The sequence below is a fragment of the Urocampus carinirostris genome, chromosome 9, assembly GCF_059441175.1.
Source record: "Urocampus carinirostris isolate Australia breed hairy pipefish chromosome 9, RoL_Ucar_1.0, whole genome shotgun sequence".
Taxonomy (NCBI): Eukaryota; Metazoa; Chordata; class Actinopteri; order Syngnathiformes; family Syngnathidae; genus Urocampus; species Urocampus carinirostris.
Genome location: NC_142357.1, coordinates 36,072,654 through 36,099,175, shown reverse-complemented (window position 1 = coordinate 36,099,175; position 26,522 = coordinate 36,072,654). Strand labels below are relative to the sequence as shown.

Here is a 26,522-nt window from a genome sequence, read left to right as displayed (position 1 = left end):
TCTCCCAATCGTGAAGGGTGTAAGATTGTAACCTGAAAATATTAACAGATTGTAAATTCTTCTCTAGCTCATGTTTTCCAAAGTCGTAGCTCCAAATTGCATTGCTTTGGTGGCTAATGTTGTTTAAGTAGTTAATGCTAAACTATTTAGCGACTAATGGTTGTGTTATTGACAATAGAGCCCCAGTGGGTATTATGTAGCGGCACCTAGTGGTGAAGAAATATATAATTTGTGTAAAACACTATTTGATGAACTAGTTAGCAAAAAACACATGAAGACGTCTATATGTCAAAACTAAAAATTAGACCGTGAGGGACTTGGATGAGATTGTGATTTCAAAATATTAGCAGATCTTTGTCTCTGATTCATATTTTCGCTAGCCAAATTACGGAAAAAGACTGCTTTAGTGACTAGCTTAGCTTTAGTAGTTAAAGCTAAACAGATTAGGGGCTAATTCTTGTGTTACTGACCTTAAAGCCACAGTCTGTATTATGTAGCGTCCCCTAATGATGAACACATACTTTGTCCATTTAAATAAAACACCGTTGATTCAAATAATAAGCAAAAACAAATGTACAATCTCAGGGAGAAGATTAGCATTTTGTTACTAGATCGCGCAAATTTAGACGTTCTTAGAAGAAGATAACATATTTTGCCGCCATCTTGTGACTAGAGAATCTCAAACGACTTTTTTTGCGAAAGTACGTAGTCCCAGTGGTGCTTTTAGTACTTAACATCCAACACTCAGCTTAAACCCTGCATGTGATTGTTAATTTTTTTTCACTGTCTTCTTCTCTAGCCACTTGTGTTATGCACTTTGCTGTAGACTATGTCCGTGTTATTAAAACACCCTTCAGTGTTACTCGTCTTCAACAGCTCATCACGCAAGCTAATGTCGGTGAGTTCCGTTAGCTGTTTAAGTTAGCCAGTTACACTTGCTCTAACCAACTCCAGTTACAACCCGAGTTACCATTTTGCAAAGGTAATTTGTCTCGGTGTTGCTTACAGCCGAACCGTGCAGGTGATGCTCACCAGGTCCCATGATTAAGGCATCTGGTGCTTTTCCCACTGTTTCATTCTCTAGCCACTCATTTTAGCCACTTGGTTGCAGGGTATAGCTCACCCTTAGCCCCTTTTGTCCCCTCTAGTGGTGAATTTTTGCACATCATTACTGTAAATGATGCTGCTGGAAATGTGAATTTCCCTCCGGGGATGAATAAAGTATCTATCTATCTATCTATCTATCTATCTATCTATCTATCTATCTATCTATCTATCTATCTATCTATCTATCTATCTATCTATCTATCTATCTATCTATCTATCTATCTATCTATCTATCTATCTATCTATCTATCTATCTATCTATCTATCTATCTAGACATCTAGACATCTAGACATCTATCTAGACATCTATCTAGACATCTATCTATCTATCTAGACATCTATCTATCTATCTATCTATCTATCTATCTATCTATCTATCTATCTATCTATCTATCTATCTATCTATCTATCTATCTATCTATCTATCTATCTATCTATCTATCTATCTATCTATCTATCTATCTATCTATCTATCTATCTATCTATCTATCTATCTATCTATCTATCTATCTATCTATCTATCTATCTATCTATCTATCTATCTATCTATCTATCTAAATTCCTTTCTTGAATTGAATAATTTAGTTAAAATTCCAACTGTCGAATTTGGAAATCAATTTGAAAATGATTTATTGCCAAGCCTTAACCTGACCTTATTCAACACTACAAAAAAAATTCCAAATATTTCAACCCAACAGACTAAACTTCCATTCCGGATGACTCATTTCGCCTTTCACATCGAAAAGTCGGGCAGATTTGGAGGAAGCCAGAGAGGCAAAACAAAGCAAGTTTGTTTTAAATTGTCGCCGGCGGAGTGCCTGAGGTAAGAAAGCTTGATTGTTGCTGGCTGCTACAGCAGAGCGTGACAGAACTGCAAAGCCCACAGTCAGGTATTTAATGTGGCCCCCCTCAACCATCTCCCCTCTGCCATCCCCCAAAGAGTCATTCTCGTCTTAGAGTTGATGCGTCTTAATTAGCGGTCGGCAGCTTCGATTGTAGCATGGTGGAAAAACACCACCGAAGAGAAATAGTCAGATAAAGAGAGCGAGAGAGAGAGCAATGTAAATACTAGTAGACTTAGTGAAAGAGATAGTGGCAAAAAGAGACAGAGAGACCAAGAAAGAGGGAGTCAGAGAGAGAACAATAATGAGAGCCAGAGAGAGAGAGAGAGAGAGAGAGAGAGAGAGAGAGAGAGAGAGAGAGAGAACAAGAGAGAGGGAAAGAGAGAGAGAATAATAGGGAGGGAGAAAACAAGAGAGAGAAAGAGAGAGAGAATAATAGGGAGGGAGAAAACAAGAGAGAGAAAGAGAAATAGAGAGGCAGAAAGAGAGAGAGACTAAGAGATAGGTAAGAAAAATTAGAAGAGAAAAAACAAGAGAGAGAGAGGGGTAAAGAGAGAGAAAAAGAGAGACAGACAGAGAGAGAAAGGCAGAAAGAGAGAGACAGACGGACAAGCCGTGAGAAGAGAGAAAGGCAGAGCAAAAGGGAGTGACAGAGAAGCAGAGAGTCAAAGAGAGCGGGAAAAAGAAAGAAAAGGGGAGACAAAGAGCGATACAGAGAAAGCGACGGACTGCGATAGGGAGAGAGACAAAGAGTGACAGGAGGAGAGACATAAAACAAAGAAATACAAAGAGAGAGAAAGGGACAGAGAGAGAGACAGACAGAGACACAGAGACACAGAGACACAGAGAGACAGAAAGACAGGGAGAAAGACCGATAGAGAGACAGAAAGACAGATGGAGAGACAGAGAGACAGAAATTTGGAAAGACAGAGAGACAGAGAGTGACAGAGAAGCAGAGAGACAGAGAGAGCGGGAAAGGGGGAGACAAAGAGCGATACAGAGAAAGCAACACACAGCAAGAGGGAGAGAGACAAAGAGTGACAGGAGGAGAGACAAAAATAAAGAAATTTAAAGAGAGAGAAAGGGACAGAGAGACAGGCAGAGAGAGAGACAGACAGAGACAGAGAGAGACAGAAAGACATGTAGAAAGACGGGGAGAGACGGAGAGAAAGACAGATAGAGAGACAGAAAGGCAGAAATACAGAGACAGAGAGTGGCATAAAAGCAGAGAGACAGAGAGAGCGGGAAAAAGACAGAGAGGGGGAGACAAAGAGCGATACAGAAAAAGCGACAGGCAGAGATAGGGAAAGAGAGAGAGAGAGTGACAGGAGGAAAGACAGAAATAAATAAATACAAAGAGGGAAAGGGACAGAGAGAGAGAGAGACAGACAGACACAGAGAGAGACAGAAGGACAGAGAAAGACAAGGAGAAAGACAGGTAGAAAGACAGGGAGAGAGACAGAGAGAAAGACAGATACAGACAGAGAGAAAGAGAAAGACGGAAAGACAGAGAGTGACAGAGAAGCAGAGAGACAGAGAGAGTGGGAAAAAGACAGAGAGAGGGAGACAGAGAGCGATACAGAGAAAGCGACAGACAGAGATAGGGAGAGAGAGAAAGAGTGACAGAAATAAACAAATACAAGAGAGAGAAAGGGACAGAAAGACAGGGAGAGATAGGGAGAGACAGAAAGACAGAGAGAAAAACAAGGAGAAAGACAGGGAGAGAAACAGAAAGACAGATAGACAGAGAGAAAGACACATAAAGAGACAGAGACAGAGAAAAGACCAACAGCGAGAAAGACAGATAGAGAGACAGAGAGAAAATCAGACAGAGGTAAAGTCAAACAGAGAGAAAGACACAGACAATGATAGAGAGAGATACAAATATTAGAGGCTACAGCATTTGTGGTACCTTTTACAGCTTGGTGGATAAATACACCTCTACACAAAAAAAATCTGTGTTTTCTCTCTCCACCGCCCTTTTGTACAATTTGCAACCCGATTGAGCTTTTGCCCTCCGTTGGAGCCGACTGGAAACGCACCGGTGAGCATCCTCTTGACTGGAAATGCGCGGCAACAACGAGGCAACATCGCCGCGACGACGTTTTGTTTTTATTCCTCATATTTGTTTTGCTTCTCTCGGTCGCTCCGACTCGGAAGGGATGAAGAAACGCGTGTCCCCGAAATAGGCTAATTAGCCACCTCACTCAATATGCAAAGACACAAGCCGCATCTAAATCATCACCGCGGGTCTCTGTCTGCTACTCAATCTGACACATGGTGAAAAATAAGCGCAGCTCATTAGCTTGTTAATGGGAGAAAAATTGCTACGCCTCCGAAGACTTTTAATGCCGTGTCGATTTTTTTTCTTATTAACCTAAAGGGATGGATCGAAGGAGTATGCCAAATATACTTCTACAGTGGAACCTCGGTTTTCGAACGCTTCTCGGTTCGAACGAATCGGTTCTCGACCAAAAATTTCGAGAAATTCTTGCTTCGCTTTTCGTTCAAAAAATCGGAGTTCGAACGGCAGTACGCTAGGGGCGATGCTGAGCGGCGTATGAGTGTAGATTGCCCCCACCCCTCGTGAAGAACTGTTATCACGTGCGCGCGCTTTTTTGCGCTTTCGCTTTTAATATCGGTGAACAGAGTGTTTTAGCCCCTAATTATGCCTCAGAAGAAGGTAGGTGCAAGCAGCAAAGTTGCTACAGGTGAAAAAAGAGGAGTAGTGCGTACAACTATTGCATTTAAGAACATTATCGGGGACCCCTCTCACCCCCATCATGGACTGTTCACTCTTCTAGCCTCTGGGAAGAGGTACTGCAGTGTGCGGTGCAGGACCATCAGGTTCCGCAGTAGTCTAGTCCCCCTGGCCATTAGACTGTTAAATGGTCAATCTAACATATAGTTAACCTAAATCTAAACGGCTGCTAATCTGACTTTTTGCACTACTGGCAGTTCTTTATAGCTTGCCACTCCTTGCACATTTGCTCTCTGCACTATTGTACTTACAGCGTTATTGTTACAGTGTTACTGTTACTGTTTACCTAACTTGTTAACCTGACTGCCCATTTTGCACATCTGGTTAGCTACTCCACTTGCACTATCGGCATTATGGTAAAATACTATACGTAGCCATAATACAATACAACTCTTACTTATATCTGTACATTCGAGGAAACTGTGCGGGTCAGATGTATCGACATTTCGTTCTGTATACACGTGTACTAGAATGACAATAAAGTAGATCTGAATCTGAATCTGAATCAGAATCTGAATTTAAGAAAGAAATAATAGCAAAATATGAAGAAGGTGTGCGAGTTTCCCTTCTTTCAGGAATAGAGCATGGCTTCTGCCGACCGGTAAGAAATCCTATTCATAATTCTTTTCTTTATCCTTTAACTGCTCACCACTTGTTGTGGAGACCCGGGTGCTAAATGACGGGTAAACGACCTGATTTTTTTATTTTTACACGTTCATGATAGCGTAATCTTTCGTACGGGTGGAATTAAAGAGCCTCATGGCATGAGGAAGAAATGCTCTTCTCAGTCTGTCCGTAGAACAAGACTGTGACAGCAGTCCGTCGCTGAAGCTGCTGTATAGAATATACACATTGTCCTTTGGGTTTGGTCCAGTTTTCATAAAATTTTGGATATGAATTCTAACATATACTCCTTGCAACTCCTCCATGCAGATTTCGTACGGAAGATTACGCTAACGCGAACGTACGATTAGCCTGGGTTAGCTTCATGTTTACTTTCGTGGTAAACATTTAGGGTGTTGGAACGGATTAAAACAATTTTACATTACTTTTAATGGGAAAAAACGACTACGGTGATCGTACAAATCGGTTTTCGTACAAAGAAATGGAACGGATTATGGTCGAGAACCGAGGTTCCACTGTATATTTTTCAAATAAACTATCTTAGGTCCTCAGTTCCCGACGCATCTAATGTGTTACCACAAGTCAAGCAATTAAACTATTGAATTCTCCACTATGTAAGTCAACCTGGAGCAAGCTAGAGCAAGCTTTTGGAGGAAAAAATGAAAAAAGAGTTGAACTAAATTGCCAAAAGAAGCAAAAAAAAAAAAACCAAACAAAAAAAAAAAAACATAACTTTATTGACAATGTCTTCTGGATTTACTCACCCTGGAACTATCTAGAGCACAGGTGTCAAACAGGCGGCCCGCGGGCCAGATCAGGCCCGCTAAGGGATTGAATCCGGCCCGCGAGACAACACTCAGAGAAGCGCAAGAGAAAAACAAGCTGCAGGTTGAAATATATCAACTTGATGTTGCCAAAGCCAGGTGCCTTGAACAAAGTCACTGTACTTGTATTTCTTTCTTTCTCTCTCTCTCTCTCTCTCTCTCTCTCTCTCTCTCTCTCTCTCTCTCTCTCTCTCTCTCTCTCTCTCTCTCTCTCTCTCTTTCTTTCACACCCCTTTTCTCCCACTCTCTGTCTCTCTCTTTCACTCTCTGTGTCCCTCTTTTTCTCTTCTTTTGTTGCTCTTTGTCTCTTTCTCTCTCTGTGTCTTTTAACCTCTTTTGCTCTAACTTCCTTTTTTCCTTTTCTCTTTCTCTCTTCATACCCTTTGCGCTTTCTTGTCTCTTTTCTCTCCTTCTGTCTTTCTATGTCTCTTTGGGTTTTCTTTCTTCCTCTCCCTTTCTTTTCCCCCCCTCTCACGCTCTCTCCTTCTCTTTCTTTTTCTTTTTTCCCCGCCCTCTCTCCTTATCCCTCCCTCTTTCTCTTATTTCTTTATCTATTTTTCTTTCTCTTTAATCTACTAGTCCGGCCCCCGACAGAATATTTGTTCTATCGTGTGCCCCCCGAGTTCAAATGAATTTGACACCACTGATCTAGAGAGAGCTTGGGCAAACATGTTAAGTTTCAGAAATGGGAAATCGGGAGATTTTTTTTTGACGCGATTATTATTATTATTACCGTATTTTCTGCACTATAAGCGCGCCTAAAAGTCTTAATTTTTTTCAAAAGCTGACCATGCGCCTTATAATACAGTGCGCCTTATTTATGGATCAATATTAAATCGCAAAGTCTTCCAACTAACTTGCAGCCGCCGACTAGATTTTCCCCCGAACGCCAAGTAGTCCTCGGTGTATGCTGGGATTTATTTACCGGCGTTTCATTGGCTAACCAATGTGTCAATCATCATTTGAATCGATCACTATTGGCTAAAGTTATTCGGGGGTCAAGGGGCGGATCCTTTTTATCATTTACAGGCTGGCATAGGCTTGAACGGCAAAACAAAGCCTGCAATTGGCCAAAAAGATGTGTCAATCATCAGTTGAATCGATCACTATTGGCTAAAGTTATTCGGAGGTCAAGGGGCGGATCCTTTTTATCATTTACAGGCTGGCATAGGCTGAAGCGGCAAAACAAAGCCTGCAATTGGCCGAAAAAGATGAATGCGTATAGCACGTGGTTGACGGCATACAGAAAGCAATTTTTTACTATTCTGTATTTGTAAATATTTTATTCTCCTGGATTTACTAAACTCACGGATATAAGAGGATCATGGCTGCACATTATTATTGAACACAACGACTTCGGTGAGCTACTCCGGCTATATATTTTCCCTGTATCTTGTTTCAGACTGAACTCGAGGTTTCTGTGATAAGCGGTGCAGATAATGGATGGAATGGAGTGTCTATTTTTAAATTAAACTCAATTCCAAGTGTTTATTGTCATATGCACAGTAAAGTTGCGAGCGAAAATGAAAATAAAAACTAAGGAATGGTTGGTATTTCTTGAATCCCAAGACTTTAACCTTCAGAATGATGGAACGATGCATTTGAGTGACATCGTACGGACAGGACACCGCATCCGCACGTGTTCTCGACACGTATTTGCGTCTTTGCAAGCTTTGGGAATGTTAAGGGGGTAATAAGTTTGACTGAACTATCTGACTGTTTTGTCGACGTTCCCATTGTAGCGCCTTATAGTCCGGTGCGTCTTATGTATGTCAAATATAGGACCAAAAACTATTTTTTCGGGGTGCGCCCTAGTGCGGAAAATACGGTAATATTATTATTATTTGTAAAGACAATAATAAAAATAATAAAATAATAAAATTCGTTTTTCAATCAACTTTATTGTTATTTTATGTTTCCATGTGATTATTACAATGTTTAATTATTCCAAATTTTCTGTTGTTCTTTAACATAGTCATATGTAGCACTCTCATTCGTCTGCTGCTCTCGAAGGAATGAGAACACGAGATTATGATTACAGAGTCTCGATCAAAGCTTTTTTCGGTGCAGAACGGCGAAAAAGACGATGATAAAGACTATGGATGATTCGGCTACATTTTAATCGGCAAAACTTTGTTCACATAAAGATTTCGGCGACCCCTAAAAAATAAAAATGAAATTTTTAGAAATCGGTAGATGTTGCTCTCTGATCGGTAGGCGGGAGAATCGTAGCCAAAGCAGTAGTCTCCCGACCAAATCGGGAGACTTAACAAGTGTGCTTGGAACGACAGCTAGAGAGAGGTAGGGCAAGTGGTAGCCAAGACAAACGAGATATATAGATAGATAGTTAGATAGATAGATACATAGAGGTTGAGTGAGCCAGCTAAAAAGAGAGCTAGCTAGCCATTTAGCTATCCACTCTAGCTCCGTCTCGGTTGGCGAACCTCATTCTTTCTAGCTCACACTATAAGGCGCACTAGACCAATGGAACTAAATATGAATAAAATGATGACTCACAACACGTGGTAAGCTTTCTCTCCTGGCTTTGATCTCTTTGATCGCCGGCAAAACTAACATAAAATACGACAGAAACAAAATTAAAATAAATCCAAACAGCTTGCCAACATCATTTTTGCCGTTCCATGTATTTCGTTACTCCCCAAGCCTGCACAAAATTTTGTAATTTCATTCATATTAAGTTTCTTTTGTCTTTTATTAGCATATTTGGTATTGGAGTAATCCAAAAGTAATTGAAAGTAATCAAGTTAAAGTAACCCTACCCAACCTTGCTCATGGTGTCCTCTACTATGCTCGCCTAAAGACAATAATACAAACTCAGGTTTGTAATCCGAGACAGTTACCTGTTGAAATGTACCTGTATTGAAATCCAAATACTATAATATTTAAGTAATGTACCTGGATTACTTTAGATTAATTTTGGACTACTCTACTACCAAATATATTAATAAAAGACGAAAAAAAACCCCAATATAAATAATATTACTAAATTGTGGTTAAATTACTGTAAATAAACCTGGTAGCACGGCGGCTAAGTGGTTAGTGCGTCTGCGGCACAGTTCTAAGGTCATGAGATGGAACCTTCCTGTGTGGAGTTTGCATGTTCTCCCCGTGCTTGCGTGGCTTTTCTCCGGGCACTCTAGTTTCTTCCCACATTCCAAAAACATACAAGTCAGATTAATTGGCCGGTCCCAAATTGTCCCTAGGTGCGAATGAGCGAGTGAGTTGTCTGTCTCTGTGTACGCGGCGACTGGCTGCCAACCAGTAGAGGGTGTCCCCTGCCCACTGCCCGAAGATAGCTGGGCTGGGCTCCACAGTCCTTGTGACTAAATTGTAGTTGTGTTAAACATTTTACGAACCCGCTTTTATTTTAGAGTAAAGAAAAGACGAGTCATGTCTCGTTTGTGTGATGGCATTTTTTAATTGTCTGAAGAAGTCGTTACACAACATACCATTCACACGCTCCCTCTAGTTGTCAGGTTTGCAACCTGCACTCTCCAAAACAAATTTGTCTTCTTTATCTCATCTTATCTCATTAGCAGCACCGCTTATCCTCAGTAGGGTCGCGGGGGTGCTGGAGCCCATCCCAGCAATCATCGGGCAGTGGGCAGGGGACACCCTGAACTGGTTGCCAGCCAATCACAGGGCACACAGGGACAGACAACTCACTCGCTCGTTCACATCTAGGGACAATTTGGACCGGCCAATCCACCTGAAATGCATGTTTTTGGAATGTGGGAGGAAACCGGAGTGCCCGGAGGAAACCCATGCAAGCACGGGGAGAACAAACAAACTCCGCACAGGAAGTCCGGTAGCTGGATTTGAACCCACACAGGAGGACCTTAGAACTGTGCTGCACACGCGCTAACCACTGCGCCGCCGTGCTGCCCGGCTTCTTTATCAACAACAGAAAAAAAATAATACCTTCAAACTGGTGACCACAAGCGTAAATATTTAAGGTGTCACAATTGCATGTACTGTATTCTGTTACTCCCCAACCCTGCACAAGGTGCACTGCACTATTGGCCACGCACAATATTTTTGAAAAAAATCTTTTGCCTGCATTTTATAGTGGTGAAAACATGGTAAACACAGCGCAAGCGCTGTTGATAGGTAGGTAGATAGATGGATCAATAGATACTTTATTCATCTCTGTAGGGAAATTCACACTTCCATCAGTATCCTTATGTTAAAAAAATAAAAATAAATAAAGATATAGAATACAAAAATACCCAATATAATATTTTGCTATAGAGTATTTAAATAGTGCTTTGGAAAATACACACTGCAACAAAAATAGGGTAATATGAAAATGTAGGGGTGGGGTTTAATGTGGGTTTTTACTCCCCCGGGTGGAATTAAAGAGCCTCATGGCATGAGGAAGAAAAGATCTCTTCAGTCTGTCCGTAGAACAAGACTGTGACAGCAGTCTCTCGCTGAAGCTGCTGTATAGAATATACACATTGTCCTTCGGGTTTGGTCCAGTTTTCATAATATTTTGGATATGAATTCTAACATATACTCCTTGTTATCCCCATGCAAATGTTCCTGCCCTCAAACGACTGAGAACGAGCGACCGCAGCCTTCAATGCAAGACAAACCCTGAATAACTCTTATGCATTGTTCACTCTGTTGAATGTTGGACAATTAAGACGGTTGTTTTCCTGTTGAAAGAGTGCTAGCGAGTTTTCGAGTTTCAGCGGAGGTCCATGACTCCTCTGAGCACCGAGCATCCTCTGGGCTTTTGTCTCCGGCGGAGATAATTCAGGGCTCATTAACTGCCTGACAGGAACAAACAATGGCCGAGGTGAAATGTCACAGGGTTTAATGAACAACAACGCTCTAATAAAGTCCACGTTCATATCAAGCGGGGATCCGCACTTTCCAGCCCCAAAATTAGCATCAGTTTAACCATTGGTTTGCTGTTCTACCTTTATTCTGAAAGGCTAAAGGAGAACGGTGTAATGTGTGGGGGGAAACCGGTACTCTTGGTCTGAAAGAGGTCGTAATTGAGAAGTAGAATCGGGACGGAGGCTTGACAACGCTACACGCCTGACCTTTCCCCGGGGTGTATTCAACAAGCGCTTCTCTTCGGTAACCTCTCGGAGTAAACTGCACTCCAGCAAATTGAATCTAACGGCTATAATTTATCGCTCGTGCCTCGTTGTGGCTTCGGAAGGTTCTTTGAGGTACTTTATGACTCTCTTTTGCACTTCGGCTTTGATGCTTTCCTAGTGATAAGAGCGAGTCCTTAGAATGTCAAATTGAGGTAAAAAAGGGGGAAAAACAGATATATATAGGGTTTATATATATATAATGTCCATCCATCCATTATCTGCACTGCTTATCCTCAGTCGGGTCGCGGGGGTGCTGGAGCACATCCCAGCCATCCTCGGGCAGTGGGCAGGGGACACCCTGGACTGGTTGCCAGCCAATCCCAGGGCACACGGGGACAGACCACTCACTCGCTCATTCACACCTAGGGACAATTTGGACCGGCCAATTCACCTGAAATGCATGTTTTTGGAATGTGGGAGGAAACCGGAGTGCCCAGAGGAAACCCACGCAAGCACGGGGATAACATACAAACTCCGCACAGGAAGTCCATCCATCCATTATCTGCACTGCTTATTCTTAGTAGGGTGGAGCCCATCCCAGCAATCTTCGAGCAGTGGGCAGGGGACACCCTGAACTGGTTGCCAGCCAGTCGCAGGGTACACAGGGACAAAAAACTCACTCGCTCATTCACTCTTAGGGACAATTCAGAGTGCCCGGAGGAAACCCACACAAGCACGGGTAGAACATGCAAACTCCACACAGGAGGTTCGATCTCATGACCTCATAACTGTGCCACGCACGCGCTAACCACTGTCCTGCCGTGCCGCCCATTTATATATACATGCATTGAGTTTTGAAGAAAAAATGTAAAACTGCTTCAACAAAGGTTAAAGCAGTGCTTCAAAGGTTCGGTTATAGCGTCAAAGCTGTTTGAGTTAAAGCTCTAACCGAAGACTTAAAACACCTCTCAAGCGTCAACTCACACCTTATCAGCTTTAAAGCTTAAACTTTAATGACACGACACTGCTGCTTTGCTAGCCCTTATAAAAATACGTTTAAAGCTTTAACTCAGGACCTCAAACAGCTTTGAAGTACTAACTGCTTTAAGTCTTGAATTAAAGTTTCAAAACTGCTAAGCAACTTTAAAGCTTTGACATTTTGAGTTAAAGCTTTAACATTGGCAGCACCATTAGAAAAGTTTTAGGTACAACTTTTGCTTAGGAATTTGAAAGCTTCAAATCAGAGTTATTTTTGCTTCAAGACTGCTTTGCAGCTTTAAAGCTTTAAAGCTTTAACTTTTGAGTCAAAGCTTTAAGTTTTGAGTTAAACCTTTAACACAGCAGTATAAGAAGATGGTCAAAGCTGCTATCTTTTGCTCAACTGCCTTAAATTTTTAACTCTGACTTAACTATTCAACTTTCGAGTTAAAGCATTTAAAGCAGCTTTAAAGCGTCAACTTTTGAGCTTTAACATTTGTCACGGTTGCCATGGCGCACAATTGGCCCCCTCCGTGTGGCACCAGTTTCTGTCATGGTGGCCATCGCGCCCAATTGGCCCTGCCTGTGGGTGCCAGCTGCAGCTTGTTGACAGATTGGCTCCCTGTCAGTATTTAAACTCTTTCCTGTAAGTCCCCTTTTGTCGGTCCATCTGCGAATCTCCATTTTTAAACAGCAAGCCTGTCCTGTGTTTTTGTTCTTGTTTTTCACCCGCTACAATCTGTTTGATCTCGACCACGTCTGCTCTCCCGTCCCGAATTACTATCTGTTTTTATCTCTACCCCGTCCGTTCTCCCGCCCCGAATAACGATCCGTTTTTTTATCTCGACCACGACTACTCTCCTCTCCTGGTTTTCGACTTTTTTCCGTTCCCGACACTGCCATCGCAGTCCCAGTAAAACTGTGAGTAACGTTACGCGAGTGGGTCCTGCCTCCGTTCTGGTCTAGACTACATTAACAGCAGTATTAGAGAATATTCAAAGCTGCTATATTTTGCTTAACTGCTAAAAAGTTTTTATCCTGAGTATACATTTCAACTTTTGAGTTTAAGCTTTTAAAACTGCTAAGCAGCTTTAAAGCGTTTACTTTTGAAATAAACTTTTGAGTTAACGCTTTCACTATCCAGGAGATGTTTCTTTCAAGTAACTATGACAGCATTATTAATAACCAGGGTTGGGTAGGGTTACTTTAACTTGATTACTTTCAATTACTTTTGGATTACTCCAATACCAAATATGCTAATAAAAGACAAAAGAAAGACAAAAGAAAGACAAAAGAAACAAAATCATGCATTTCAGGTGAATTGGCCGGTCCAAATTGTCCCTAGGTGTGAATGAGTGAATGAGTTGTCTGTCCCTGTGTGCCCTAAGATTGGCTGGCAACCAGTTCAGGGTGTCCCATGCCCACTGCCCGGAGATGGCTGGGATGGGCTCCAGCCCCCCGCGACCCTAATGAGGATAAGCGTTACGGCTAATGAGATGAGATGAGAAACTAAATATGAATAAAATTATGACTCACAACACGCGGTAAGCTTTCTCTCCTGGCTTTGATCTCTTTGATCTCCGGCAAAACTAACATAAAATGCGACAGAAACAAAATGAAAATAAATCCAAACAGCTTGCCAACATCTTTTTTGCCGTTCCATGTGTTCCGTTACTCCCCAAACCTGCACAAAATTTAATAATTTTATTCATATTTAGTTTATTTTGTCTTTTATTAGCATATTTGGTATTGGAGTCATCCAAAAGTAATTGAAAGTAATCAAGTTCAAGTAACCCTACCCAACCCTGTTAATAACAAACCCCCCTGACACTAAACCTGCGTACGATTATGTCAAAATGGTAGTTCAGATTCGGCCCAGTTCAAGTCATGGGAACCTCCTGCGTGGGTTCAAATCCAGCTCCAGACTTCCTGTGCAGAGTTTGTATGTTCTCCCCGTGCTTGCCTGGGTTTCCTCCGGGCACTCCGGTTTCCTCCCACATCCCAAAGGCATGCATTTCAGGTGAATTGGCCGGTCCAAATTGTCCCTAGGTGTGAATGAGCGAGTGAGTTGTCTGTCCCCGTGTGCCCTGCGATTGGCTGGCAACCAGTTCAGGGTGTCCCCTGCCCACTGCCCAGAGATGGCTGGGATGGGCTCCAGCCCCCCCGCGACCCTAATAAGGACAAGCGGTACAGCTGATGAGATGAGAGGAGATGAGGTAGTTCAGATTCTCATTTTCTCTCAGCAACGTCAAGACTCGTTAGTGTTGCAAGTTCTCAGGTGTGAAAAGTGAGCAGGTGTGCTTAATTAATGTGAAGCCATTGTCATCAGGGCACAGTGTAATTTTGTTGTTCTTTACTGACTAATTATGATTAAGAGAAGAACTACATACAATTTTGTACATTTGTACATACACTTAAATCAAGCTTTGGTAAGTTTATTTTTTATTCTTTCTTTTATAAAACCATTTTCCATCCATTATCCAGCTGCTCTCTCTCACAAGCTCATGACTTTTCCGTCTTCCTTAAAAAGAGTCGAACAAATACCGATACAATTATGCGAGACGTTTTTATGTCACTTGGCAGCAAACATAATTTTCCTGCCTGCATAGCCACAATAAATTTGTCTTTCTTTGGCACCTTTATATATGTCTGGCAAGTTTCTTATTTTTATGTTGCGCTGTTATCTATTTTTCCCTCTACTTTTGACTGTCTAGCTTGTAATGAGCTTCTGTTTATACTTGAATCTAGCTTTTGTGCTTATTTTCAGGCTTATCAGTTTCCAGGCACCGGGTCATGCATTGTGCAATGGAGTTGTGTATTTTTTTTATTTGAATCTGAATTTCTTGTAGACTGTGGAGGCTTCTGAGGGTCACATGAGTTTTAAATGGCTTCCATCTTGGATTACAAGTGAAAATAGAAAATGCAACTCATAATTCTATGTTTAAAAGACCAGATATGAGGAAATGTTGAGGGATACTAATAACTCAGACCAATATTTTATGAAAGAAAACGAGTTTTCATCGGATACTGATGTTTTACCAGTGTCTGAAATTCATGACAAAAACTTGACGGACACCCATTTTTCAAAACTTGAAATGAAATTATCAGCATTTATACAGCGCTTTTCAAGTCAATCAAGACTTCCTAAAGCACTTTACAATGTGCTTCACATTTGCCCATTCACACAGACACACTCACACACCCATAGCGTCCGTGCAGCCATGCAAGGCGCCAAACTACTTATTAGGGGTTCAGTGTCTTACCCAAGGACACTTCAACATGTAACACGGAGGAGCTGGGATTCGAACTGCGATCTCTTGATCCCAAGACGAGCGCTCTACCTCCTGACGACTAATCGAAAAAAAAAAAAAAAAAAAACATCTTTGCAACGTATTAAGGCTTGATAATCAGAATATATAACAGAACAACACTTTAAAATTAAGTTTATTATAAATCTACGTATAACATTCATTGCATGTATATGACATTGTTTTTTTCCATCAGTATGCACCTGTATTCATGCAATGTTTGTGCTGAATCGTCTGCTACAAGCCACGTGAACTTCTCTTTCCACATTGCTTTTAATGTACGTTTACGTTTTGTAGCGTCATCAATTTTGTTAGCTTCTTTGGAATCTTTCTTTTGGGGCTGAGGTTTTGGAGAAAAAAACAGGAAATGAAGAAGTCACGGGTTGTGTTCGAACACAAAATAGATTTCCCTGAACAAAACATGAAAACACCAACAGAAGATAAAAGGAATACCACTTCCTAACCACTTCTCCATTATTCTTGTGTTCTCTAAACGTCTACTTTGGAAATGCACGACCTTATAACGCTCGGGAGAGTCCGGAAGAAGTTATTCAATGCAGACTTCTGATTGGCTGCCGAGTATGCAAATTGCCAAACGAACCGAAATTTCCATACCGAACGAAGATTTCAAAATCGGAACAGAGCAAACGTTTGTTTTTGGGAAAAAAAAAAAAAAAACACGAAAGATTTTAACCGCAATTTCCTACCCAGACCTCATAAAATACTGTATTTTGAGGACTATAAGGCATCCCGGATTATAAAACGCATGGAAATAAAACTTATTTTTGATTTATTTTCAAATTTCACATTTCTGGAAAATGTTCAGTATTTAGGTGCACTTATAGTCCGAAAACTATGGTAATTTATATACTAACCAAGCCTTTACACAATCAACTAGCTTCAACCCTATGAAAGTATCTAACAAGTATGTTAGTGGCTGTGTGTGCGAAGTAAAGTAACTGAGATTATCATGAAGTTTTCGGACGTGTAAGTAGTTGATAATGTTCGGTGATGAGGAAAACCATGTTCTTGGAAATTTAGTGCAAAGACTAAGATGGCGAACAATCACTTTTATGCTAAGTGTTGCCTGGAAAAACAAAATTCAAAGAAACTTACTTTTTCAACTTTTCTACTTGAAGAATGAGCCTCTGTCTAACCATGTTAAACATGTATGATATGATCCCACTCAATGCAATATTTGGCAACAAAATCTAATAAATGAGGTTATACAATCAGTGTTCTCGTTTGCACGCGTCCCTGCATCCTAGACGCATTATTTTTGCTGGGGACCCATCGTGTCAAATCAACGTGCGCGTCCCCGGGATGCAACTTTTTTGACACGAAATTGTCATTATCATTTTTGAACAAAGATTTACCGCACTCCAAACTTTTAGTGAGGCAGATCTGCCATTGTTGTTTTGGTCTCGCGGTTCGAGTTTTTGTCTGCACGCCGATCTCCAGTTCGAGTTGTGTAGTGAAAGTCCGTTTCTTTTTAGAGAACCGGCTTTCTCGGCTCAACTCATTAAAGAGAGCCGGCTCTCAAACGGCTCCCTTGCTTTGATGCATTATATTACGAATGATTATGTTGTATAAAGAAGTTAAGAAAAAAGAAGTATAAAAGGAGAAAATGAAAAAAGACAGGCAGGTTTTTAATCAGTATATTACCAACAATAATTTAATGCAGAAAATGAATTCATAATTTGAATAAGAAAATGTATTATTCTACTTAATTATATTTGCATGTATTTTTTTCCTTCTACAGTGAACGTCCAAGCGACTTTATTTTTGAACTTTTATTTACAATAAACCTCATTCATGTCGAGCAACTCAGTGTCTCATATAACATGTTAAACTACATAAACATGTTTGAAAAAAAAAAAGATTGTTTTGTAAGGGAAAATACGACAAGGCATGGGGCACACTAAATTTTGGGGACCCATAGATCTCTGTTGGGACCCATAGATTTTTGAGCATGCGAGTCCCATCACTTTTCACAGGTAAAATGAACACTGCAATCATGGCTGATTTTGTTACGGTAATTCCCTATATTGTATTTAGTCTTTAAAACCCTGGTAGAACTTAAAAAGTATGCAGCTTAATTAGCGCGTGCGTTTATTGTTAAAAAGAAAAAAAATATTTTTGAGCTTACTTGATTTATTGAAGGATAATCTAGCTTCTATATTTTCAGAAAGACATTTGTCACTTGGGTTGACACTAAGCTTTTGTGCGGCGCATGGTCGGAAAAATATTTTTGTCAGTGTGTTCTGGCATGGGCTTTTTGAAAGAATTTATCATGAGTCTTGTCATATTCAAAACCAGACTCATTTGGATCAGATGGTCAAAAAATTGAAAATGAAATAATTGTATGAGCGTGGCCTATTTTTAGTTGGTTATAATTTTGAGCAAATGCAGCAGACAAGTCAGGAATCCTCTGAGAACCTAAAGTGGACAGAAACCTTCTCTGTCATGTTTATTTTCTTTTTTCAAGATCAAATGCTCTTAAGCGATTGGGTTATGTCCAAAATTCCAATGTTCCAATTCTTTATCCCAATCTCCACCGTGCAAATGAAACCTATTATGAGCCCATGAATAACCTATATTTTATGTTGACAATATCTGTGGATGCAACATCCATTGCAGCCTGGCCATCCTGGAAGGGGGATGACCTCATGTGCAGTCCTTTCTCAAGGTTTCTTCATTTTCATCATGTTGAGGTTTTTGAGATTTTCCTTGGCCTCATGTACGCTTTAGATCAGGGGATGGAGTAACAATAGTCTGTGGTTTGCAATAATCTGTGGTCTGTGTAGCCCTTTGAGACTCTTTGGGCTCATAATAGTCAAGTCATATTTATTTGTATAGACCACAGGCGGCCCACGGGCCAGATAAGGGCCCGCTAAGGGATTTAATCTGGCTCGCGAGACAACATTCATAGAAGCGCAAGAGAAAAACAAGCTGCTGGTTGAAATATGTCAACTTGATAGTGCCAAAGCCAGGTGCTTCTCACAAAGACACTGTACTGTCTTTTGCTCTAACTTCCCTTTTTCCTTTTCTCTCTTTTCTCTTTCTCTCTTCCTACCCTTGGCGGTTTCTTGTCTTTTCTCTCCTTCTGTCTTTCTATTTCTCTTTGGATTTCTTTCTTCCTCTCCCTTTCTTTTCCCTCTCTCACGACTTTTTATCTTTTGTTTCTCATGCTCTCCCCCTCCTTTTTCTTTCTTTGTCCCACCCTCTCTCCTTTTCCCTCCCTCTTTTTCTTATTTCTTTATCTTTTTCTTTCTCTTTAATCTACTAGTCCGGCCCCTGACAGAATGTTTGTTCTAACGTGTGGCCCCCGAGTTAAAATTAGTTTGACCCCACTGGTATAGACCTTAATCCCAATTTTCTAACCATTTTGCAGTTTTTCATGTGCTTTTGTTTATAATTCGGCTTTTACTTCAGTTTATTTGATCCGCCTCGAACCTCTGTAATGAGTTAACTGTTAAATATGCATCATGATTAAAGAGCTGGATTAACTATAAACAAACTTTAATGTAGTCTTTCAAATAAGAAAACACTCAAATAAGTGGATTGCAGGGAGACTCTGTACTAGGCTGAAGCGGTTTTGAAATGAAAAGTCATCCTTTTAGTTTGATCCATTCGATTGAACTGAATCCGAGTACTCTTACAAAACTACAAAGCTTAAAGTTCTAAATTTAAAGGAAGTATTTTCCATTTTTTCCCCCTACACTTTAATTGTACCAAAAGCCAGCTTCTGGGCTCGGCAGAACATATTGGATGGATGTTTTAATTGTATTCTAAAGATCAGTGACATTTTCTTCCAAAGGCTAGGAATGCCTGTAAAAGAGGACTCTGAGTGAGATCCAAGATATGATACTGTCAACTGCTGCCCAAAGCCAGTATTGTATTTAAATTCTCAAAAGTAAAAGCTGGAGGTGGGTATGACTCTAAAGTCAGCGCTTTAATGCAGGGGTGTCAAACTCATTTTAACTCGGGGGCCACACGATAGAACGAACAATCTGTCGGGGGCCGGGCTAGTAGATTAAAGAGAGATCAAGAAATAAGAGACAGAGGGAGGGAAAAGGAGAGAGGGAGATAGCGTAAGAAACAAAAGATAAAAAGTCGTGAGAGAGGGGGAAAAGAAAGGGAGAGGAAGAAAGAAATCCAAGGAGAAATAGAAAGACGGAAGGAGAGAAAAGAGAAAAGAAGGGTATGAAGAGAGAAAGAGAAAAGGAAAAAAATGAAGTTAGAGCAAAAGAGGTTAAAAGACACAGAGAGAGAAAGAGACAAAGAGCAACAAAGAAAGAGAGACACAGAGAGTGGGAGAAAAGGGGTGGAAAAGAAAGAGAGAGAGAGTGAAAGAAATACAAGTACAGTGTCTCTGTGAGAGGCACCTGGCTTTGGCAACATCAAGTTGACATATTTCAACCTGCAGCTTGTTTTTCTCTTGCGCTTCTCTGAGTTGTCTCGCGGGCCGGATTCAATCCCTTAGCGGGCCTGATCTGGCCCGCGGGCCGCCTGTTTGACACCTGTGCTTTAATGCCTTGGATGGGATTTCACAAAGGTGTGTGTGTGTTTAAGTTATGAAGCTATTGGATGGTGTAATAAGTCTGCAGTTTGCAATAATCTGTGGTCTTTGCAGTCCTTAGAGACTCCTTGTGATTAAGGGCATCGCATATAAACATGACTTGACTATTTGTCATTACAATCAATAATTTTTTAAACCTTAGCTATCGATTGTCTATTCAGTGACTATGATTACATGGAGGAAATAGAACGATTTTTGGAGCAATGTGAACGAATAGAGACACATGAAAACCCCCAAATGCACGCCCTTTGCGAGTACTCAGATTTACAACGGTGAAGAAAAAAATGATGCGATTTTGCATATATAAGTCAGTTCCACGTTTAACGTTTGATATTAAGTGATAATTTCATCAATGGCACTTACCAAAATCAACTGAGTATGGTGCTTGGTTGCTGTGTCCTGTGTGTTTACAAGGTAAACACTATGTATAGATGCATTCAACAGTGTCATTTGCGCCGCTAAAGAAATAAATAACATGAAAATGTTCCGAAGAAATCAACCAATACACATAAGGGTTTTTAGCGCATAAAGTGCAGTTAGCGTGTCACGTCTCTATAGTACAAGGTCAACAGTGTTTTGTGGCATTAAAAGGGAAACCGCATGCACAAAGGTGATCGAATGACCGGAATGTGTGCTCATGCACAAGAAATCAAAAAATAAAAGGACCAACCCAGGCTTGTCCAAAGTCTAGCCCGAGATCCAAACTTTACTGGTTCATGGCTTCTGTCCCAAAGTTAATATAGGGCCAGTAATGTTGACCGCGCAAAAAAATATTTTGTTATTGTTTAGTGACTTGTTTACCTGACTGCCCATTTAGCAAATCTGGTTAGCTGTTCCTCTTGCACTCTTCGCACTACTGTATAATACTATACATACCTATTATTATTTAGTATATTAGTACTTCAATACTCCAACTCAATACATTTTATTTATATCTGTACATTCAAGGAAACTGTCCGGGTCTGATGTATCGACATTTCGTTCTGTATACACGTGTACAAGAATGACAAAGTATATCTGAATCTGAAATAAATGTGTACACATTTTTTTTCATTTCACCAGATGATGGCAGTAGCCCTTTGGCCACCTTGCCCTTGGCTTTCTGAGAGAATTTTAGCCCACCCCATCTCAGACATGGCGACTGTAAATAAAAAAGGAAAATTGACTGTGAGGGCCCCTGCTTCCAGGACAAGTGGAAAACAGAGTATTTATTCATCTATTTTTAACCAACTGCATCGGCCTAGGTTGCCAAGAGACAGTTTTTAAAGAATATAACAAAAAGGGTAACTGCCAGACGAAACAGGCTTACAACAAAAACCTAACTGGAAATGAATGCTGTGAAAGGATAAAGCAACAGGACGCGGTTTTAATGGCACAGCAGCGGTTTTTCACGAGGCTCTGCGAGTCAAATTAAAATCCTACAAAGGAGAGCTATTTGGTTGCGACAGTGATTGCAGAGCACTACAAACTTTTCATGGATGTTGATTTTATTTAGGACTGTTCAAAGAATGCTAGGCTGAATCGTCCGCCTTCACCCATTTTCAGTTTACCAAATCTGGCTCGCTTTCTAAGAAGTTTAGACACCTGTGGACTCACTCAACCATTGGATTCTGAATACTCGCGATCAGACTTTGGCCTTAATCAAAATATTGTGCACGTTTACATGGCTTTACGTAATGGGAAAACTGGAAACACTCAGTTTCCAATCTGATTATTGCCTAAATGTGAACATAGTCCACGTTAGTCTAGCTCCCAGCCCTAACAAACAAGGTACTGACTACTCTCTCACTCCAACAGGCAGATTGTTCTTGTCCATCAGTCTGTCTGTTCAGTTGTAAATCCATCTCTAGTGGTTTGCCAGGGGATTGTGCTATCCCTGAAACGTGTGAAGCACCTGTCCATCACACGAACCAACCCGGTGCTTCTCTTTAAATTGGCTCCATGTCGCTCAATTGATGAGGGAGGCCAGAGAACAATCCCCCTTCCCCCTAGACCCCATTAAAACAAAAAACCGGAGGTTCTTGGCCATCAACACACTCGCTGCCCTGTGAGAATGATCACAGCTTATTAAAGTGGGAAATAATGACTGCTCTACCTGCAGCATGAAAAATTTAACAAGGACAAAGGAAATTGCTCAAAGGTGATTCATACGTTGAAAGCAGGGCACGTGGACAACACCGCCAGTGAAAAATGAACCTGATTTAATTTGAGCTTTGAGGTGACTTTTGCATCTTTATGGTAATTAAAAAGAAGTCTTTGAAGTAATGACTTGAGTTCAAATGATCTAACGTGTATAAATAAAAGGCACGTTAAAATGTCATTGAGTCGAAATTATTTTCTTTCCAAGAGTACTAACAATGTATCACCAAATTTTGGCTGTCAGATTATTGATTGGTTTTGAGTAAATAGACTTTTTCGGGGGGCGCCTGGGGAATATCGGGCTGGTGCAGCCGAGTGAAAATGGTCTCGATCAAGTGTCATTGGATTGGATTTCGGAAGATAAATTGCCGGGGACGTGTTTGGTGAGGCGCGGTCAGATTTACAAATAAATGAACCTACATCTTGCACATCACTTGATTGGCTGAACAAGAAAGCAACATATAAACTGTAGCATGAAAACAAGACGTTATCTTTTCTTACCCGAAATTGTAATCGAAGTGTGCTGCTCCTTTTGAATGTAAGCAAACATCTGAATCTTTGGTCTCACTACCAATGTTCCCTGTAATTTTCCACGGGTCTGAGCGTTCACACAAAGTCTGTGAGCAGCTCTTGAAACAACAGTGAGCAACCATAATCCCAAGTGTGGCAAGATAAATAATTATCAAACATGTCCAAAACTTGACATCAAGTTACATTTTGCTGAGTTTCCGGCAATGCAAAATTATTTTTCTCTCTTGAATGAATTGACTCTGAACTTTGATAACCCACAGAAACATTGTCTGATTCGAAAACTGATTAATCTTCTTGAGTTTGATCACACAAAGTAAAAAATGTCTTACTTTTCCCAGAGCGGGGCTCCACAGATACGCTAAGCTGAAAACGCAAAGGCCCAAGAGAAGGAAAGCCAACGTCAGAATCAAAGCCAGGCGCTGGTAGAAGTGATGCTTGCTCCTCTTCTCTTTGGCACCCTCAACCTGCAAGCGGTAAGATTGACATTTTTATTGACATGTTAGCCATAAAGCTAAGCTAAGCGGGTACAATCTGGAGCTTTAACTTTCATAGCGTGACTTTGTGGCTTGTCTTCTCCCGGCATTCTTTCGTTCAGTTTTCTCACATCTACATTAAAACGAGGAATGACCTTTTTGACTGTGGCATTCTACAGGATTTATTCCCCATTAAATTCTTTGACGAGTGAACTAGCGCCACCCCCCCCTCTGAGCGGAGCAGAGGGACGAGGGGGACCGCAACAAGTTCCACGAAAAGGTTACAATTATTAATTTCTTTCATCCCGCCACTTCAAATTTAATTTTAATCTTCCCGCTGTCAGCAATTCCCCGAGCTTGACGGCGCAAATTAATAAAGGCAGGCTTTTGTTCCAGCAGACTTTCTACGGGGAGAAAATGAAAACTTCTCATTTGCGCTTTGTGACTATTCAAGCGAAGTAGACGGGTCAACCTGCTGACTTCTTATGATTACAAAAGAGCATGCGGTTTTATTATTGGATACAAAAGTTTTAGAGTTGCGAATTGGTATTTTAATCAACAAATTAACTCCCTGATTTAATGTTGCACATGTGTCTGAAATACAATGGGAGGATCCTACTATGATTTTTTTTTCTGTCAATCATCAATGTTTCTTGTCCATGCAGGCTTTCAATTATTTTGGAATTATATCATTGTTTTGACGATTAAAACAAAACTATAAAGTAGGCATCTAGCTTTGCCACATCCAACATGGCTGCCACATCGACATGTCAATGTAAAGAAGCTGTGGGGTGCAAGAGTCCCTCAATCTAATCCTGGGAGCAGCCATATTGACACTTGTCTTGTGAAAATGACATCACTAGTAGGGTTTCATATGGACCAATAGTGGCTCTTCTAAAAAATATTGGCGAACCATACATTAGCTGCTAGCTTGGTCACGGGTAGCTCACTCGTTAGCTAATCCTGAGGGCAGCCATTTTGACACTTGTTGTCTTGTGAAAATGACATTGATTTAGGGTTTCGGATAGACTAATTCTAACTTTGCTTCAAAAAGCTGAGATATGTCATTAGCTAAGCCTTTTGAAAGCTGGGCTTTTCAGTTGCCCACACCTGAGGGAAAAAGTGGAATTTGTCACTCGGTACATATTTTACAAAGATGACCTAAAACTACAATTTAAAAAAATATATTATTTATGATTTTTAGATATTTTTTTAAATGTACATCATATGTGTATATATATATATATATATATATATCTAGGAAAGTACAAAACCGTATTTTCTATTATTCATTTATTCATTGTTTAAAAAAATATGCTTTGTTTTGTATTCATAGTTTACAACCTATTGTTGTTATGGATCCTTTTCGGTTGACTTCTGATTCAACCAAAAGTTTAGAAAAAAAATCAATCTTTTCATGTACAGTAATCCCTCGTTTATCGCTAAGTCTTCTATCCAAGAATAACCTGTGATAGGCGATATCCATGATTTAGAAACCTTTACCTTTTTCTTTTTTTACAACTATCATACATTGTAAATTGAAACCAAAGAACAAACCCTTTTTACAGGCTCAATCATTTTCAAACAAATGAAAGTACTGTTAAAAACTTTTTACACTTTTATATTTATTTTTAAACAAATAACTACTGTACCGTCAGATGGTAATAGGTGGTAGAACTTTTTAGCTCAAGGGTCAGCAACCCAAAATGTTGAAAGGGTCACATTTGGACGATAAAAATAAGTTCTGGGGAGGCAAAAAATTATTGCCCTCACATAAGCCTTGGAGGGAAGAAAATCCATAGTGTATCAATCTATATTTATTGGAAAATATTAAGAATGTGTCCCATTTGTCCTACTACTCAAACCATATATTTTTCCATTATCAAACATTTTTAAAAAAGCAGCATCTAGCCACTAGAGTGCCAAAGCGGCTCAGGGGCCCCTGGTTGCCAACCCCCCGGTTTAGCCAATCAGAATACAGAACACAATGCACGATGCAAGTTCCTGAAGTAGCAAGACCAAGAGATGTAAATCATCTTGTACAGAAATATTACTCTATATTTTAGGGGTATTGAACCCAAAGAGCGATATTAGCAACTTTTTTACTTTGAAGATACCATTTAGTACAAACTCTGCCGTTTATATACTGAATGAAACCATCATGACCATTTGCATTGCATCGATTTTTGTACGTGCTGAATGCTGCTTAGAAAATTAGAAGTGGAACAACATGCATGGAGTTTGCATGAGCAAAATGTATCTCCGAGTGTTATGTATGAAAAGAGCCATGTATGGCTCGCAAACCATAGGTTCCCGACCTCTGCTTTATACCCTTAATAAAAAAAAATCCTTTTTCAAAAACTGAAAGTGGAAAAAAAAACCTACTTTTCAAACTCCTTTCATACCTTTTTCCATAGTTTTACTTGCAGTACCTCCTTTTTCACTGCATTGTACACGTCTTGTGTTAAATAAACCATTTTACGGTTTCATGGAACAGTAGCAGGGTGAGTAGTATTGAATATGAATCGACTTCTCTTTTCCCTGAGTTTGGCTAGAGCATTGATGGATATTCCATTCATGCATTCCTCGGATGTGATACGTCAGTGACCATAAAACAAACGTGAGGCTCTTCAAAAGAGGACCTCCCCCAGGGCACCTTGCAGAAGCTCCTGCAACTCCTCCATCCCAGTGTGGAAACTTGAAGCGAAATCAGCAGGGAAAAGGCGCTCGACTGAGCAGTGTGAGAGAGCGTGGCCCCCCGCTAGTGGATTTTTTTTCGGGCTTTTGAGTAGGAAAAAGAGGACCCCAACACCACCCCTCCCCTGCAGTTGCAGCACAAAGAGCAAACACTTTTGCCAAAATAGAAGCTGGAGAAGTTAATCGCAAAGAGACACCCTGAGGCAAATGTCAGGGGTGTCTAAACTGTTGTCCAGGGGCCACTTGTGTACTGCTGAGAGTTTTTGTGTGGTCTACTACTTAGGCCGTATAAAATACTGAGCTGGTTAAAAACGTTTTTTACACTGAGATACCGTTTTTTAACCAGAAAAGAGCTCAAACTTTGTGCGTTTTACAGAAGTATAGAGCCATATTTGTGCAATGATTGATCAGTCAAAAAATATCACTGACCATAATCACCAGGAATGCAATAGAAATTGAATTCATATCGCAGTAGTCTCGGTATCACTCTATTTTTTTACTCATGGTACCAGAGACAAATGTTAGAAAATGGAGAAAGCAGACAGTACTCCTTAGTCTGTTTGAGCTGAGAATTTTTTTAT

At 40.4% G+C, this 26,522-nt stretch overlaps 1 protein-coding gene and 1 long non-coding RNA gene across 5 annotated transcripts in view; one reads left to right on the top strand and one right to left on the bottom strand.

Moving 5' to 3' along the window:
- Nucleotides 1–26,522, bottom strand: part of tnmd (tenomodulin) — a 118,448-nt gene that overhangs the window by 71,917 nt on the left and 20,009 nt on the right. For both annotated transcript variants that reach the window (XM_088344189.1, XM_088344190.1), the window contains exon 3: nucleotides 23,101–23,235. In XM_088344189.1, coding sequence (XP_088200315.1) covers nucleotides 23,101–23,235 — 135 coding nt within the window. The remainder of the gene's footprint in view (nucleotides 1–23,100; nucleotides 23,236–26,522) is intronic.
- LOC148360160 (uncharacterized) overlaps nucleotides 14,498–26,522 on the top strand; it is a 34,882-nt gene continuing 22,857 nt past the window's right edge. The window contains exons 1-3 of one of the 3 annotated variants that reach the window (XR_015851361.1): nucleotides 14,498–14,640; nucleotides 23,110–23,244; nucleotides 25,849–26,268. This is a non-coding gene — a long non-coding RNA (uncharacterized LOC148360160). Of the gene's footprint in view, nucleotides 14,641–23,109; nucleotides 23,245–25,799; nucleotides 26,269–26,522 lie in introns of those variants that run through there. The other 2 variants (XR_015851359.1, XR_015851360.1) reach the window with 2 other exon arrangements.